We start from the raw sequence: 15966 nt of genomic DNA on the forward strand, positions 1-15966 counted from the left end.
AAACATATTTCAAGCAAACAACAGTGAGAAGAAAGCAGGGGTTGCAGTACTAATATCAGACAAAATAGACTTCAAAACAAAGAAAGTAACAAGAGATAAAGAAGGACACTACATAATGATAAAGGGCTCAGTCCAACAAGAGGATATAACCATTCTAAATATATATGCACCCAACACAGGAGCACCAGCATATGTGAAACAAATACTAACAGAACTAAAGGGGGATATAGACTGCAATGCATTCATTCTAGGAGACTTCAACACACCACTCACCCCAAAGGATAGATCCACTGGGCAGAAAATAAGTAAGGACACGGAAGCACTGAACAACACAGTAGAGCAGATGGACCTAATAGACATCTATAGAACTCTACATCCAAAAGCAGCGGGATATACATTCTTCTCAAGTGCACATGGAACATTCTCCAGAATAGACCACATACTAGGCCACAAAAAGAGCCTCAGAAAATTCCAAAAGATTGAAATCCTACCAACCAACTTTTCAGACCACAAAGGCATAAAACTAGAAATAAACTGTACAAAGAAAGCAAAGAGGCTCACAAACACATGGAGGCTTAACAACACGCTCTTAAATAATCAATGGATCAATGACCAAATCAAAATGGAGATCCAGCAATATATGGAAACAAATGACAACAACAACACTAAGCCCCAACTTCTGTGGGACACAGCAAAAGCAGTCTTAAGAGGAAAGTATATAGCAATCCAAGCATATTTTAAAAAGGAAGAGCAATCCCAAATGAATGGTCTAATGTCACAATTATCGAAATTGGAAAAAGAAGAACAGATGAGGCCTAAGGTCAGCAGAAGGAGGGACATAATAAAGATCAGAGAAGAAATAAATAAAATTGAGAAGAATAAAACAATAGCAAAAATCAATGAAACCAAGAGCTGGTTCTTCGAGAAAATAAACAAAATAGATAAGCCTCTAGCCAGACTTATTAAGAAGAAAAGAGAGTCAACACAAATCAACAGTATCAGAAACGAGAAAGGAAAAATCACGACGGACCCCACGGAAATGCAAAGAATTATCGGAGAATACTATGAAAACCTATATGCTAACAAGCTGGGAAACCTAGGAGAAATGGACAACTTCCTAGAAAAATATAACCTTCCAAGATTGACCCAGGAAGAAACAGAAAATCTAAACAGACCAATTACCAGCAACGAAATTGAAGAGGTAATCAAAAAACTACCAAAGAACAAAACCCCCGGGCCAGATGGATTTACCTCGGAATTTTATCAGACATACAGGGAAGACATAATACCCATTCTCTTTAAAGTTTTCCAAAAAATAGAGGAGGAGGGGATACTCCCAAACTCATTCTATGAGGCTAACATCACCCTAATACCAAAACCAGGCAAAGACACCACCAAAAAAGAAAACTACAGACCAATATCCCTGATGAACGTAGATGCAAAAATACTCAACAAAATATTAGCAAACCGAATTCAAAAATACATCAAAAGGATCATACACTATGACCAAGTGGGATTCATTCCAGGGATGCAAGGATGGTACAACATTCGAAAGTCCATCAACATCATCCACCACATCAACAAAAAGAAAGACAAAAACCACATGATCATCTCCATAGATGCTGAAAAAGCATTTGACAAAGTTCAACATCCATTCATGTTAAAAACTCTCAGCAAAATGGGAATAGAGGGAAAGTACCTCAACATAATAAAGGCCATCTATGATAAACCCACAGCCAACATTATATTGAACAGCGAAAAGCTGAAAGCATTTCCTCTGAGATCGGGAACTAGACAGGGATGCCCACTCTCTCCACTGTTATTTAACATAGTACTGGAGGTCCTAGCCACGGCAATCAGACAAAATAAAGAAATACAAGGAATCCAGATTGGTAAAGAAGAAGTTAAACTGTCACTATTTGCAGATGACATGATACTGTACATAAAAAACCCTAAAGACTCCACCCCAAAACTACTAGAACTGATATCGGAATACAGCAAAGTTGCAGGATACAAAATCAACACACAGAAATCTGTGGCTTTCCTATATACTAACAATGAACCAACAGAAAGAGAAATCAGGAAAACAACTCCATTCACAATTGCATCAAAAAAAATAAAATACCTAGGAATAAACCTAACCAAAGAAGTGAAAGACTTATACTCTGAAAACTACAAGTCACTCTTAAGAGAAATTAAAGGGGACACTAACAGATGGAAACTCATCCCATGCTCGTGGCTAGGAAGAATTAATATCGTCAAAATGGCCATCCTGCCCAAAGCAATATACAGATTTGATGCAATCCCTATGAAACTACCAGCAACATTCTTCAATGAACTGGAACAAATAATTCAAAAATTCATATGGAAACACAAAAGACCCCGAATAGCCAAAGCAATCCTGAGAAAGAAGAATAAAGTAGGGGGGATCTCACTCCCCAACTTCAAGCTCTACTATAAAGCCATAGTAATCAAGACAATTTGGTACTGGCACAAGAACAGAGCCACAGACCAATGGAACAGACTAGAGAATCCAGATATTAACCCAGACATATATGGTCAATTAATATTTGATAAAGGAGCCATGGACATACAATGGCAAAATGACAGTCTCTTCAACAGGTGGTGCTGGCAAAACTGGACAGCTACATGTAGGAGAATGAAACTGGCCCATTGTCTAACCCCATATACAAAAGTAAACTCAAAATGGATCAAAGACCTGAATGTAAGCCATGAAACCATTAAACTCTTGGAAGAAAACATAGGCACAAACCTCTTAGACATAAACATGAGTGACCTCTTCTTGAACATATCTCCCCGGGCAAGGAAAACAACAGCAAAAATGAGTAAGTGGGACTATATTAAGCTGAAAAGCTTCTGTACAGCCAAAGACACCATCAATAGAACAAGAAGGATCCCTACAGTATGGGAGAATATATTTGAAAATGACACATCCGATAAAGGCTTGACGTCCAGAATATACAAGGAGCTCTCACGCCTCAACAAACAAAAAACAAATAACCCAATTAAAAAACGGGCAGAGGAACTGAACAGACAGTTCTCCAAAAAAGAAATACAGATGGCCAACAGACACATGAAAAGATGCTCCACATCGCTAATTATCAGAGAAATGCAAATTAAAACTACAATGAGGTATCACCTCACACCAGTAAGGATGGCTGCCATCCAAAAGACAAACAACAACAAATGTTGGCGAGGCTGTGGAGAAAGGGGAACCCTCCTACACTGCTGGTGGGAATGTAAGTTAGTTCAACCATTGTGGAAAGCAGTATGGAGGTACATCAAAATGCTCAAAACAGACTTACCATTTGACCCAGGAATTCCACTCCTAGGAATTTACCCTAAGAACGCAGCAATCAAGTTTGAGAAAGACAGATGCACCCCTATGTTTATTGCAGCACTATTTACAATAGCCAAGAATTGGAAGCAACCTAAATGTCCATCGGTAGATGAATGGATAAAGAAGATGTGGTACATATACACAATGGAATACTACTCAGCTATAAGAAAAGGGCAAATCCAATCATTTGCAGCAACATGGATGGAGCTGGAGGGTATTATGCTCAGTGAAACAAGCCAAGCGGAGAAAGAGAAATACCAAATGATTTCACTTATCTGTGGAATATAAGAACAAAGGAAAAACTGAAGGAACAAAACAGCAGCAGAATCACAGAACTCAAGAATGGACTAACAGGTACCAAAGGGAAAGGGACTGGGGAGGATGGGTGGGTAGGGAGGGATAAGGGGGGGAGAAGTAGGGGGGTATTAAGATTCACATGCATGGGGGGGTAGGAGAAAAGGGAGGGCTGTAGAACACAGAGAAGGCAAGTAGTGATTCTATAACATTTTGCTATGCTGATGGACAGTGACTGTAAAGGGGTTTATAGGGGAGACCTGGTATAGGGGAGAGCCTAGTAAACATAATATTCGTCATGTAAGTGTAGATTAGTGATAGCAAAAAAAAAAAAAAAAGGGCAGTTCCTGTGTGGGAACCTCCAACGAGTTCTACACAAGGGTATAAAGGGCATATAAAAGTGTAGGCAAAGGGTCTGTTTGTGTTTATACAGAGGATCAAAGCCTAATTGTGCTACCCCGAAAATGAACTAAGATACGATATGAAAAAGAACTTCCAACATCTGCACTCTCTGGAAGACTCATGCCAGAAGATGATCATCAAAAAACCCCAACAAAGATCCACGCACTGCTACAGCTGTAGATGCACTCATCCCACCAGTTCCTGGACTTGCCATGAGAATGAGGAAGGAGATATCTAAGCTGGCCTGTGCATACAGTAAAACAACAAATTTGACTGGATCTACACTGTTGGAACTCAACCAAGAATTTGGAGAAGTGCAAATTGTAGTGCTCCAAAGTCTTACAACTACAGACTATTTACTGTTAAAAGAACATATGGCATGTGAACAGTCCCCAGGAATGGGTTGTTTTAATTTGTCTGATTTCTCTCAGACTGTTCAAGTTCAGTTGGACAATATCCACCATATCATAGATAAGTTTTCACAAATGCCTAAGGTGCCTAACTGGTTTTCTTGGTTTCACTGCAGATGGCTGGTAATTACAGATATGCTTTGGTTATGTAACTATACTCCTATTATGTTAATGTGTGTGCGCAATTTAAGTAGTAGCTTATAACCTATATATGCTGAAGTTACTCTACAAGAAGATTTGTCAAAGAAATAATCAATCTTCCCATGTTTTCTTCCGCCTGCTACTTCTATAGCTTTTCTTCTTCCTTCCTAATTACAACCCTTAAATAGAATTCGTGCCTCATATCAAATTTACCGAGTGTCATAATTCTTCCAAGTGCTAAAGATACCTCAAGACAAATGCTGGGCATAGAAGCCACAGGGCATAAATATGCAAAGAAGTAAAAAGCTAACTTTTTCAAACAATAAGGCTTCTCTCTCACTTACCAACTTCACATTTCCCTGTATGGCCCCGGAAGATGACTGGTTAGCCAGAGACGGGTAAGATTCCTCAAGGGAGGAACAACCTAAGACAGGCACAGTCGCAGGGGGGTCATCAGGTGAGAAATTGGGGATCAACAGAGGTGAGGCTTAGAACCTCACCCCCCCTGTTCTGAGAGAAATCTTCTGCATACGTGGATGTTTTATTGCCCTGGTCTAGCTTGGATTAACACATAGTCTACAGGCACACACCTGATCATCTACATGTGCTCTCTTACAACACTAAACTATGTTTTCTACCTTTATCTTGTATCTACCTACCACTTCAGCATTTTATTAAAAATAATAATAATAAAGAGAGAAATGTGGTATCCACATATAAATCAAGTATAAAAACCAAATGAGTATTCATATTTGAACTGACTGTTTATAGTTCATAATGCATGAGCAAAACCGAAAGTTTCTGTGATGACTGCCCTTGTACTGTTCACCATGTAACTTATTCATTATGTAAGAATTTGTTCTACATGTAAAAACTTGTTTGTTATGCCTCAGAAGATTGGAGACTGACAAAAATTAGGCTTGGGGTGGAATAATGATTGTGCATGATTGTGCATTGAGCATTGACTCCCCTATACAGAATTTTATTGTCGTTAACAACCATTTGATCAATAAATATGAGAGATGCTCTCACAAAAAAAAAAAAAAGAAGGACAGACTTCCAATGGTAAAATAAATTAGTAACCGGGATGTAATGTATAGCATAAGGAATATAGTCAAGATATTGTAACAGCCTGGTAGGGTGATAGCTGGAACCTAGAATTATGTATATAAATGTTCTACCACTGTGTTGTACACTTGAAACTCATGTAATGTAATAATGTGTGTCAACTACCCTTCAATAAAAAATAATTATTTAAAAAAAAAAAAAAAAAAAGACATATGCACCCCTATGCTTATCACAGCACTTTTTTACAATAGCCAAGATATGGAAGCAACCTAAGTGTCCATCAGTAGATGAATGGCTGAAGAAGAGGTGGTACATATACACAATGGAATACTATTCAGCTGTAAGAAGAAAACAAATCCTACCATATGCAACAACATGGATGGAGCTGGAGGATATTATGCTCAGTGAAATAAGCCAGGTGGAGAAAGACAAATGCCAAATGATTTCCCTCATTTGTGGAGTATAACAATGAAGCAAAACTGAAGGAACAAAATAGCAGCAGACTCAGAGACTCCAAGAATGAACTGGTGGTTACCAAAGGGGAGGGGTGTGGGAGGGTAGGTGGGGAGGGAGGGAGAAGGGGATTGAGGGGTATTAGGTTTAGTACACATGGTGTGGGGGATCACAGGGAGAACAGTGTAGCACAGAGAAGGGACATAGTGAATCTGCCGCATCTTGCTGCACTGATGGACAGTGACTGCATTGGGGTGTGGGTGGGGACTTTATGATATGGGTAAATGTAGTAAGCACATTGATTTCATGTGAAACCTTCATAAGAGTGTATATCAATCGTACCTTAATAACAAATAAATAAATAAATACACGAATGAATGAATGAATGAAATAAAAAAATTAAATTAAATTAAAATAAATAAAATAAAATAAAATAATAAATAAAATAAAGTAAATGGTCGACGGTCACTCTGACTTCCTGAAGGAGGCACAGGAAGGTGGAAGTACACAGCCCTGCAGGTGAACTGAGGCAAGCTCCTGTTCACCCGGGCTGCCTGGGAAGGGCTGCCCACAGGTTTCCTAGGCCCTGCTCTTGTGCTCTGCCTCGAGCCGACCATGCCCACCAGAGCACACGAGGTGAGCTGCCCTTTTCCTGCAGGACAGCCTTGCAGATATCTGAGCAGCTCTCTGGCCATGCCCACATCTTCCCTCCTCCAGACCACCTGTTCCCAGGCTCTCTCTGCCCTCGGGCGCCTTGCCTCGACCAGCTCACTTGTGCTGACTGAGGCCAAGAGGGCAGCCGGGAGTGACAGGGCCATACTTCCAGCAGATGCTAGCCGAGGAAGCCTGCTGCTTCCTTGTGATTCGGTCTGCTGGGTCGTGAGGTGGAGAAGGCAGCTGGCACCTAGTGACACCAACACCACCTCACATTTACTAAGGGCTGACCCTGTGACAGCACTGGGATCTTTGCATCCTTCTCCACACTGAATCCTTACATAACTGTGGGCACAGCCACCTTTATCTTGCCACTCCACTTCCCAGAAGTGGACACAGAGGACAGGAGAGATGAAGCGGTTTGGGAAGGCAGGGAGCTCAGCGTGAGGGCTGGTGGGAGAGTTTCTGCCTCAAAGCCACCGTCTCACCTGCTGTTCTCCCTCCCTGGCACCTGCACCCAGGGCCACAGCTCCCTCCCCATGGACCCGGACAACTCTGAGGTTTCAGATGTTGGTCCCCCAAATCTGAAACTATTTGCATTCACCTCTTGCTTTACAGTTTTCAATGTCCTTATTTATACTTATCAAGCCTCTGAGCCCCAAACTTCCCCCACAGTCTACACTGTCCTTCGTGTCCAGCATCGCTGTCTCCTGTAGCCAGGAGTTCAGTGGACAGAGGCTGGCCCTCTGGTTTCTATGGAAAACTGGCAGACAGCTGGGTGAGGTCATGCACAGGCCCCGGCTATGAACTGTGATCCCCATCGGGGGAGCCAAGTCAGCACAATCGCCACAGCTCGTCCCTGACCAGCTGGTTCCCGTGCTAACTCTGCTGGCCTATGAAAGCCAGCTCAGCCTCATCCAAGGGACAGAACCAGAGTGGGAGGCGGCACCTCAGGGAGCGTCTCCTCAGCGTCCCTTCCAGATTCTCCTTGGTGTCCAGGGTGCTGAGGGTGTGGGAGTGTCTGGCATTCTGCAGGTGGGGAGAGAGTCGTGCATCCAGCCGCTCCAGGCGCTGGGAGATGGGGTCATGTTCAATCAAGAGCTGAAGCGTCTGGCTTGTCTGGGTAATCGCATCTTCCACCTGTGGCCAAGAACAGTGTCAGGCTGGCTCCCACAGACTGTCCCACCCCAAGCCACCCACTGTCAGCCCGGGTGATCCAAGCACAGTGTGGCCAAAGCTCAACTTGGCTAATGGTGGCCTCCAGCTGCTAGCAGCCCCACAGTACCCTCTGCCTGGCATTCTGTCAGTTCCCCCATCTATCAGGCCATCCTTGCTGCCCCAGAAATGTGCCAGGTTCATATCGGAGGTCACCAGTGGCCACAGGCTCCAGGCCAGGACAGATAGGCTGGGGGTGGGGAAGGTAAAGGCCGCAGTCTGATCTTCCAGAAGGACTGCCCCATGTCCCACCCCACCAGACAGACTGAACCTGCACTCTACCTCCTCCACTCGGAGTGTGCGGACAGGGGTCCCATTGATCTCCAGGATTCGGTCCCCGGGATGGATGGCGTTGCGGTTGTTGGGACTGATGTGCATCCGGTTGACCCTGGTCAGACAAGAATGGAAGCACGGTGTAAGCGAACTAAAAAATGTGTCTGACCCATTTCACTTGTGCAGGTAACGTTCACCAGGCCCGAGGCCCCAACTGGCCCCTTAGGCCCAGGCCACTCACAGGGAAAGGTAACACTCTTCACAGGGTGCCCTGTCTCAGTGAATGGCACCCTCCACCCATCAGCGGCCAAGAACTTGGATATCATCCAAGAAACACCAGAAACCTGGACATCACCCTCCCCATCCGGAGTTCCCTCACTGCCTCCCAGCCCTCACCATCTTTATCCTGCTTCTCTCCATCACCATTGTTACCAATACCAAACTCCTAGATCTTTCAGCAGTTTCCTGACTGGTCTCTATACCTCTAGGCTTGCTCTTCTCCCATCCAACTTCCACACCAGTGATCCTTCTAAAACACTAACCTGGCCATGTCACCTTGTTGCTTGAATCCTTCCACAGACCTTCTGAATCTTCAAAATCCAGGCCTTTCATGATTTAACAGTCTATACCAGACACAACCACAGGCTCCCACCTCTGCCCTGAACACAGTTCCCTTCCTTTGTCCTCTAATGAGGCTTTGAGAAGACCCTACTTCCTCCTGACTTTCCCAGACCTATATGCAAGAGCCCAGGGCCAGCACATTAGTGCACAACCACTGTATACAGGGTTGGCAGCCACATTGGCCTCATCACTGTTATTAGATGGGAACAGACTCTCTCCATTTGGTCTCTGGCCTGGAAACAGAACGGAGTCTTACCTCTTCTCCATTCATTCTTTCACCCAAGAAAACAATAACCAATGAACACCTATTACATGCCAGGCACTGCTCTAGGCCCTGGGCATGTAGTACTGAACAGGACTAAGCTCCAGAAGGAGCTCATGGGGAGGACAGAGGATACACAAACTAATATACATCCACATAATCGAGCCAGATAATTTCAAAGAGCAAACATGATCTGAAACTTGACACATGAAAGGGGGAGTGATTCTGGCACTAATTACCTGGTGGGAAGCAGCCTAGGCAGACAGAAAGTAAATGTCAAGGCCCAGGTATGGTTACATATAGTGAGCTCCAGGAGAAAGAGATGAAATGAGGCTGAAGGGAGCCCCTCAAGGCCCATCTCTGCTCAAGAACCCCTGCTCCAGGGCTCTCAAAATACTCACTCTTTGACTTGCACAGTGGTGGCGTAGTTGGAGCAGGCACTCTCCACCGACACAGAGAAGCCCCGCCTGCCCTCAGTGGTGGCGGGCATGGAGATGTGTGTGACAGAGTAGGGCAGCTGGTCCTGAAGAGACTCCGTGGAAAGCCTCTCGAACATGGGGGCCAGCACCACCTCATTGTGGCACTTCCCACTGGGGAGAGGAGTGTAAAGTGGATCAAGACCCTGTAGCACCACCTGGAACCCCCCCAGCAACCACTGCACCATGTGGGACCACCCATAACCCCACTATTACTGTCCTCACCACGATTCTAGCTGGCTGCTCACAACAACAAGCCTGGGTTCCCCGGGGGGCGCTGGGACTGGGGGTGAGATGGCCTGGTTCTCTCTGCTCTGTTTTTGACTCACAAATGAGAACCCAACCCCCTTCCCTTCTCTGGGCCCCAGCCTGACTTCTTTTGTCAACTGAGGCAGCCGGACCGAGTGAGCTCTAACGGGCCTCTGCCTTTAATGCTCCGGGGTCCTCTGAGAACATCTTCCCAGCCGTTCTCCCCCTCTGGGAGGACTGCAGGGCACAGTGTTGTTATTCTCATAGTAGGTAGGGACAGAGACCACAGAGACGTTAATGATCCTGCCTGCAGGTTACAAAGCTGGTTAAGAGCATCACTATGACTGGAATCCAGTGCTGTGATCGCCCAGTTGTCCTTCTGCCCAACTCACACTGCCACCTGTCCCTCTTGGCCATTCTTGGAGGACACGGGGCCACCACCTTACCAGTAGAGGGTGGCATGCTGCACGAGGGCATAGGCATCCCCATCCTCGATGATCACCTTGCAGCTCATGCAGGCAAAGCACTCCGGGTGGTACCTGAACTCCCCGGCCACCTGTGGGCAGGTGAGGATGGAGGGAGGGAGCTGTCACTGTTGCTGGGGTGGAGGTGAGGTGGGTGGGTGACCTCTGTCAAGGATCTACAGATCCCGCTGACAGTCTACCTCTGTAGTTCCTGCCCTAAAGCTCCCAGAGGAAGCCTCAGGTTGGTGCCTCTCTGTTCTTTCTGACATTGCAAAAAACTGTTTTGGTCTCAGACATGAGAACAAGTCCCCAGAAGCAATCATCCCTATTAGAAAGGCTCACAGTTCCTCCAACACAGGGTTGGCAAATCTGTGACTAGGCTTAAAGCCCTTCACCAGGAGCAGGGAGGGGGAGTGGAACCTCTCTCGGCCAGCCCATTCCAGGGTCTCTCTTTCTGATTCCCCAAAAACAACTTAGGCATATTCTCTTCAACCTGTAATGCTCTCCTTCAAGGCCCTCATCCCACCCCTGCCTGCCTACCCAACTACTCCCAACAATGGACTGGTAAGTCTTTGAGGGAAGGATCTTACCTGGCACTTAAAAGGTACTCAGCAAACATCTGTTAAATGATTGGGTAAACAAAGGAGAGGCCTTGGCTGATGGTTAGACCAGAAAATGAATGGCAATGGGCAACTGGAGGCACTGTCAATGGACTCCACTGACCAAGAGGGACAGAGATGGAGGGACACACTCACCATGACAGGTCCTGTCATCAGCAGAGAGCACCCATGGCAAAACTCCCCAAACTTCCCCCAGTAGTCCTTGTGGCAGTAAAGCTTCCCATCCTTCTCATAGTACCAGTTGGTGAGGGAATCCTGGCATTCTGAGCACCTGACAGGGAAGAAAAGAACAGAAACTCTCCTGAATCCTTGGAACCAGGCACACAGGCTGCCCGTGGCTCCCAGATTTAACAACAAACTGCACAGACATCTCTTTGATCCAAAGCCAGGGTAGGGGAAAGTTACAGTTTACAGCTATCTCCACAAGGAAGCCAGTTCAGAGTGAGCAAGACCCCAGAAACCAGCTGTGTATGGCCTACTTCAGCTGGCTGACCAGTGTTTCTTAATCTCTTTGGGTCCTAAAGCCCTTTGAGAATCTGATAGGAGCCAAGAAGCCTCTTGGAAAAATGCACACAGAAGGAAAATGTGCATATAATTTAGGTATGGGATATGTATATGTCAAGGAGTGAAGTCTATTTATGGCCCCAGTTAAGAACCTCTGGTCTAGACAGATATCTTGATGAACTAAAGAAGCTCAATCTTCAAACCCACCCATCACCACAGCATTACTGGTGTAGCATTCCTGGGAGAAAATATGTTAAACACAAAGAAACAATCAGGCAAATCCACAGTGAGGGTCATTCTGTTAAGGTAACTGGTCTTGACTCTTCCAGAAAGTTAATGTCTTGGAAGAAAACATAGGCAAAAATCTCTTGAATATAAACATAAGCAACTTTTTCCTGAACGCATCTCCTCGAGCATGATGCTAAAAAGCTTCTGTACAGCAAAGGACACCATCAGCAGAACAAAAAGGCATCCTACAGTATGGGCAAATATATTTGTAAATAACATATCCAACAAGGGGTTAACATCCAAAATATATAAAGAACTCGCACGCCTCAACACCCAAAAAGCAATAACCCTATTAAAAAATGGGCGGAGGATATGAACAGACACTTCTCCAAAGAAGAAATTCAGATGGCCAACAGGCACATGAAAAGATGCTCCACATCGCTAATTATCAGGGAAATGCAAATTAAAACCACAATGAGATATCACCTCACACGAGTTAGGATGGCCAACATCCAAAAGACTAGGAACAACAAATGCTGGCGAGGATGCGGAGAAAGGGGAACCCTTCTACACTGCTGGTGGGAATGTAAACTAGTTCAACCATTGTGGAAAGCAATATGGAGGTTCCTCAAAAAACTAAAAGTAGAAATACCATTTGACCCAGGAATTCCACTCCTAGGAATTTACCCTAAGAATGCAGGATCCCAGTTTCAAAAAGACATATGCACCCCTATGTTTATCGCAGCACTATTTACAGTAGCCAAGAAATGGAAGCAACCTAAGTGTCCATCAGTAGATGAATGGATAAAGAAGATGTGGTTACATATACACAATGGAATATTATTCAGCCATAAGAAGTAAACAAATCCTACCATTTGCAACAACATGGATGGAGCTAGAGGGTATTATGCTCAGTGAAATAAGCCAGGCGGAGAAAGACAAGTACCAAATGATTTCACTCATCTGTGGAGCATAAGAACAAAGCAAAAACTGAAGGAACAAAACAGCATCAGACTCACAGAACCCAAGAATGGACTAACAGTTGCCAAAGGGAAAGGGACTGGGGAGGATGGGTGGGAAGGGAGGGATAAGGAGAATAAGGGGCATTACGGTTAGCACACATAATGTGGTGGTGGGAGCACAGGGAAGGCAGTACAGCACAGAGAAGTGATTCTACAGCATCTTACTATGCTGATGGACAGTGACTATAATGGGGTATGTGGGGGGGTATGTGATAATGGGGGGAATCTAGTAACCACAATGTTGCTCATGTGATTGTATATTAATGATACCAAAAAAAAAAAAAAGTTAATGTCATGGTGGAGGAAAAAAAGCAAAGGGATTCAAAAAGCAACAAAATGCAATACCTACACTGTGGATTTGACCTAGATTGAAAAAGATACCAGCTGTGAGTGACATTTTGGAACAACTGAGGAAATCTGAATTTGGACTCTTGAACTAAAATTACTGTCTATTAGATATAATGAAAGTGAAATTACTGTCTAATTGAAAAAACATATTAAAGTAATTAAGGGTGAAAATCAAGATATCTATAACTTTTAAATAGTTCAGCAAAAAATAAATAAATGCATTGTGGGTATATATGTGTGTGCATGGACATGAATAGAGAATGGTTTAAAGTTAACAAATTATGAATCCAGGTAAAGGATATATGGGTGCTCTTTGAACTGTTCTTTCAACCTTTCTATATATTTGAAAATTTTCAACATAAAATATTAGGGGAAAAAACAAAACCCCATTGGCACTGTGCAAGATGTATGTGCTAGACCCCCAGCTCCTTTGTCCTCCAGTCACCTGGTTGTAAAGCTCCACCTCGTAGGACAGGTGTGTTTGCAAGCCTTATCTGCTGCACAGACAAGCTCCTCCTCATCACTGAGCCTCCTAGGACCCAGGGCCAAGGGCCTCTTTCTTCTTAGTTAACAGACTCTCTTTCTTGCTGTCAAGGCCTCACCCCATCCACAACGGCCAGGTCCTTGCTTCTGAGAGGCGGGTGGAGCTGCCACTTGGTCTGAATCCTGACGCTGCCCCTTACTAGTTAACTAGTTATGTCATCTTGGGGAAGTTACTTCACTTCTCTGACCCAGTTTTCTCATGCGTAAAATAGATGACTGTGAAAATTAAACAATACATGTTAAAGTAAATGGCCTAGCACAGTAGGAACGCAGTAAGTGTTAACCGCTGGTAAAGATGATGATGATACCAACAGCTCACATGATAGGCCACTTATCACCACTAACTGGGTGGCTTTGGATGACTTCTCATTCCTCACTGTCAAAATATGACTACAGCAACCTACTACAAAGAGCCACTGTGAAGACTAAAGTTGATCATATAAGGAAAGTCGTCTGCAAACTGTGGAGGGCAAGAGTATCACAGTACCTTGCTAAGCACTGCAGACATAAAGACAGATATACGAGGTTCCCTACTCCACTTTCCAAGGGATTATAATGAGTTGAGTAAGAGAAAGTCTAAACAAAACCTAATTAACAATGTGAGGTGAGAGGGCACAATGGATGCTACCACTCCTGGGCACTGGAGGAGGCAGAGGAGGGAGACAGGAAGGACTCAAAGCAGCTGGGAGAACAGCTGAGGTGGGGGGGTTCTAGAGCAGCAGGAGCCTGAGGATCCCGCTTTGTGGAGTCCCTAATCCCGCATGGCTGCACAACAAACACTGATGGCTTCTGCTGACAGCCATTCCCACCCTGTAGCATTCCCTACGTGTTCTACAAGTGCTGAACTTCAGGGTCCTGAGAGCTGGGTATGGAGTGAAGAGTAGGACATGAGGTGCCTAGAATGGCACAGAGAGAACCATGAATCATAGGAGGTGGGGGCCTGGGGGATGGGGAGACCGTGTTCTAAGCACGCTGCTCAAACTCCTCTCAATGTAAAAGGCATGCTGGATGAGCTCTCAACTGTGGGGAGACCTGGGTTCAAGTTCTTCAGAGCTACATGCCCTGGGACAAGCACCTTTCCCTCTCTGGGTTCCGTCTCCCTACCTGAAAATGAAGGGATTAGACAATACCCCAGATGCCCTCAATTCTATCTGTGTCTTTCCCTGTGATTATCTACATTTTCCCCTGGACGATCCAAGGTTCGGATCTCAACACACCACATACCACCTACGTGATACCTGCTTCACTTCTCATTTGTGAAATGGCAACAGCACCACCTACTTTCGGGGTAGCAGTGAGGAGTAGGTGAGCTCTGGACGACAGGGAGGTCCTAGCAGAGGGCCAGCACTGGAAGCAGGGACTTCCTCCTTGCCTCCCACCTTCTAACTTTAAGTTCCTGGGTTCCTGACCTTGTCCTTCACTAGACTGTGCACTCCCTGAGGATGAGAACAGTGTCCCATATACTCTTGGTAGCCTCAGCACCTAGCAAAGGGCCCAGCAGAATAAGCTTTTAGCAAATGTTTCCAAAATGAAAATGGTGGGAGTGGCAAGAACCAGCAGTCCAGGTGGGAACACAGGGTTTGTGGCTCATGGTCACCAGGCCCTGCCCTTTTCTGTGTGCAGTGGAGAAGAACTGGTGCAGACATATTTGCACCTAGCTGCAGGCCTGGGCCCTGTTACACCCTCACAATGGTATGTGTGCCGCAGGGCATGGGCGCACCAAGCCCGTCCTCCTTTCTACCACCAATATCCTGCTTTTGTTTGCTGCAAGTAGCCCTGGCCAGGCCCAGGAGAGGGGGCAGGGTGAGAAACAAGTGCAGGCATGAAGGAGAGAGCCATGCCAGACTTCGGGGAAGAACACCTGGCCAGGGAGTAGCATCACCAATGCACACAGCTATGTCAAGGAATGTCTCTGAAGGGCACAGCTAGCCATATGTCCAAGGTCAGCTGCTACAGGTCTCTGAGAACAACAGGAAGGGAAACAGCTCATAGGAGGGCTGGCTGTGGGTTCCCAGGCTGCTTTGTCACAGAACACAATTGGTTCTTAAACCACCAGAGAAGTTGCTATGCTAGACTTAGAATTAAATACAGCTACTGTTACCTGTTACTTGAGTGCCAACCATTCAAGCAACCATACAACTGAGGCATTGTTTGAGGTGCCTTACTTATGTTTTCGCTAATCCTGGCCACACCCTGCAAGGTGATAGAATTATCCCCGTTTTACAGACTATAAGACTGAAAAGCAGAGTCAAGTCACTTTTGCAAAGTCATCCACTACACACATGCTGGAGCTGGAACCTGAATCTATGACTCGGCTATGAAGCCATTTCCACTGTACTGCATCATCTGAGTGATGAA

General features: G+C 45.1%; 1 protein-coding gene across 5 annotated transcripts in view; it reads right to left on the reverse strand.

Moving 5' to 3' along the window:
- Positions 1-15966, reverse strand: part of LIMK2 (LIM domain kinase 2) — a 61332-nt gene that overhangs the window by 13540 nt on the left and 31826 nt on the right. For all 5 annotated transcript variants that reach the window (XM_057492347.1, XM_057492344.1, XM_057492345.1 and 2 more), the window contains 5 exons: positions 11099-11234; positions 10326-10435; positions 9556-9744; positions 8281-8386; positions 7733-7923 (listed from right to left, as the gene is read on the reverse strand). In XM_057492347.1, coding sequence (XP_057348330.1) covers positions 7733-7923; positions 8281-8386; positions 9556-9744; positions 10326-10435; positions 11099-11234 — 732 coding nt within the window. The remainder of the gene's footprint in view (positions 1-7732; positions 7924-8280; positions 8387-9555; positions 9745-10325; positions 10436-11098; positions 11235-15966) is intronic.

This window comes from Manis pentadactyla, chromosome 14, assembly GCF_030020395.1.
Source record: "Manis pentadactyla isolate mManPen7 chromosome 14, mManPen7.hap1, whole genome shotgun sequence".
In the NCBI taxonomy this organism is placed as follows: Eukaryota; Metazoa; Chordata; class Mammalia; order Pholidota; family Manidae; genus Manis; species Manis pentadactyla.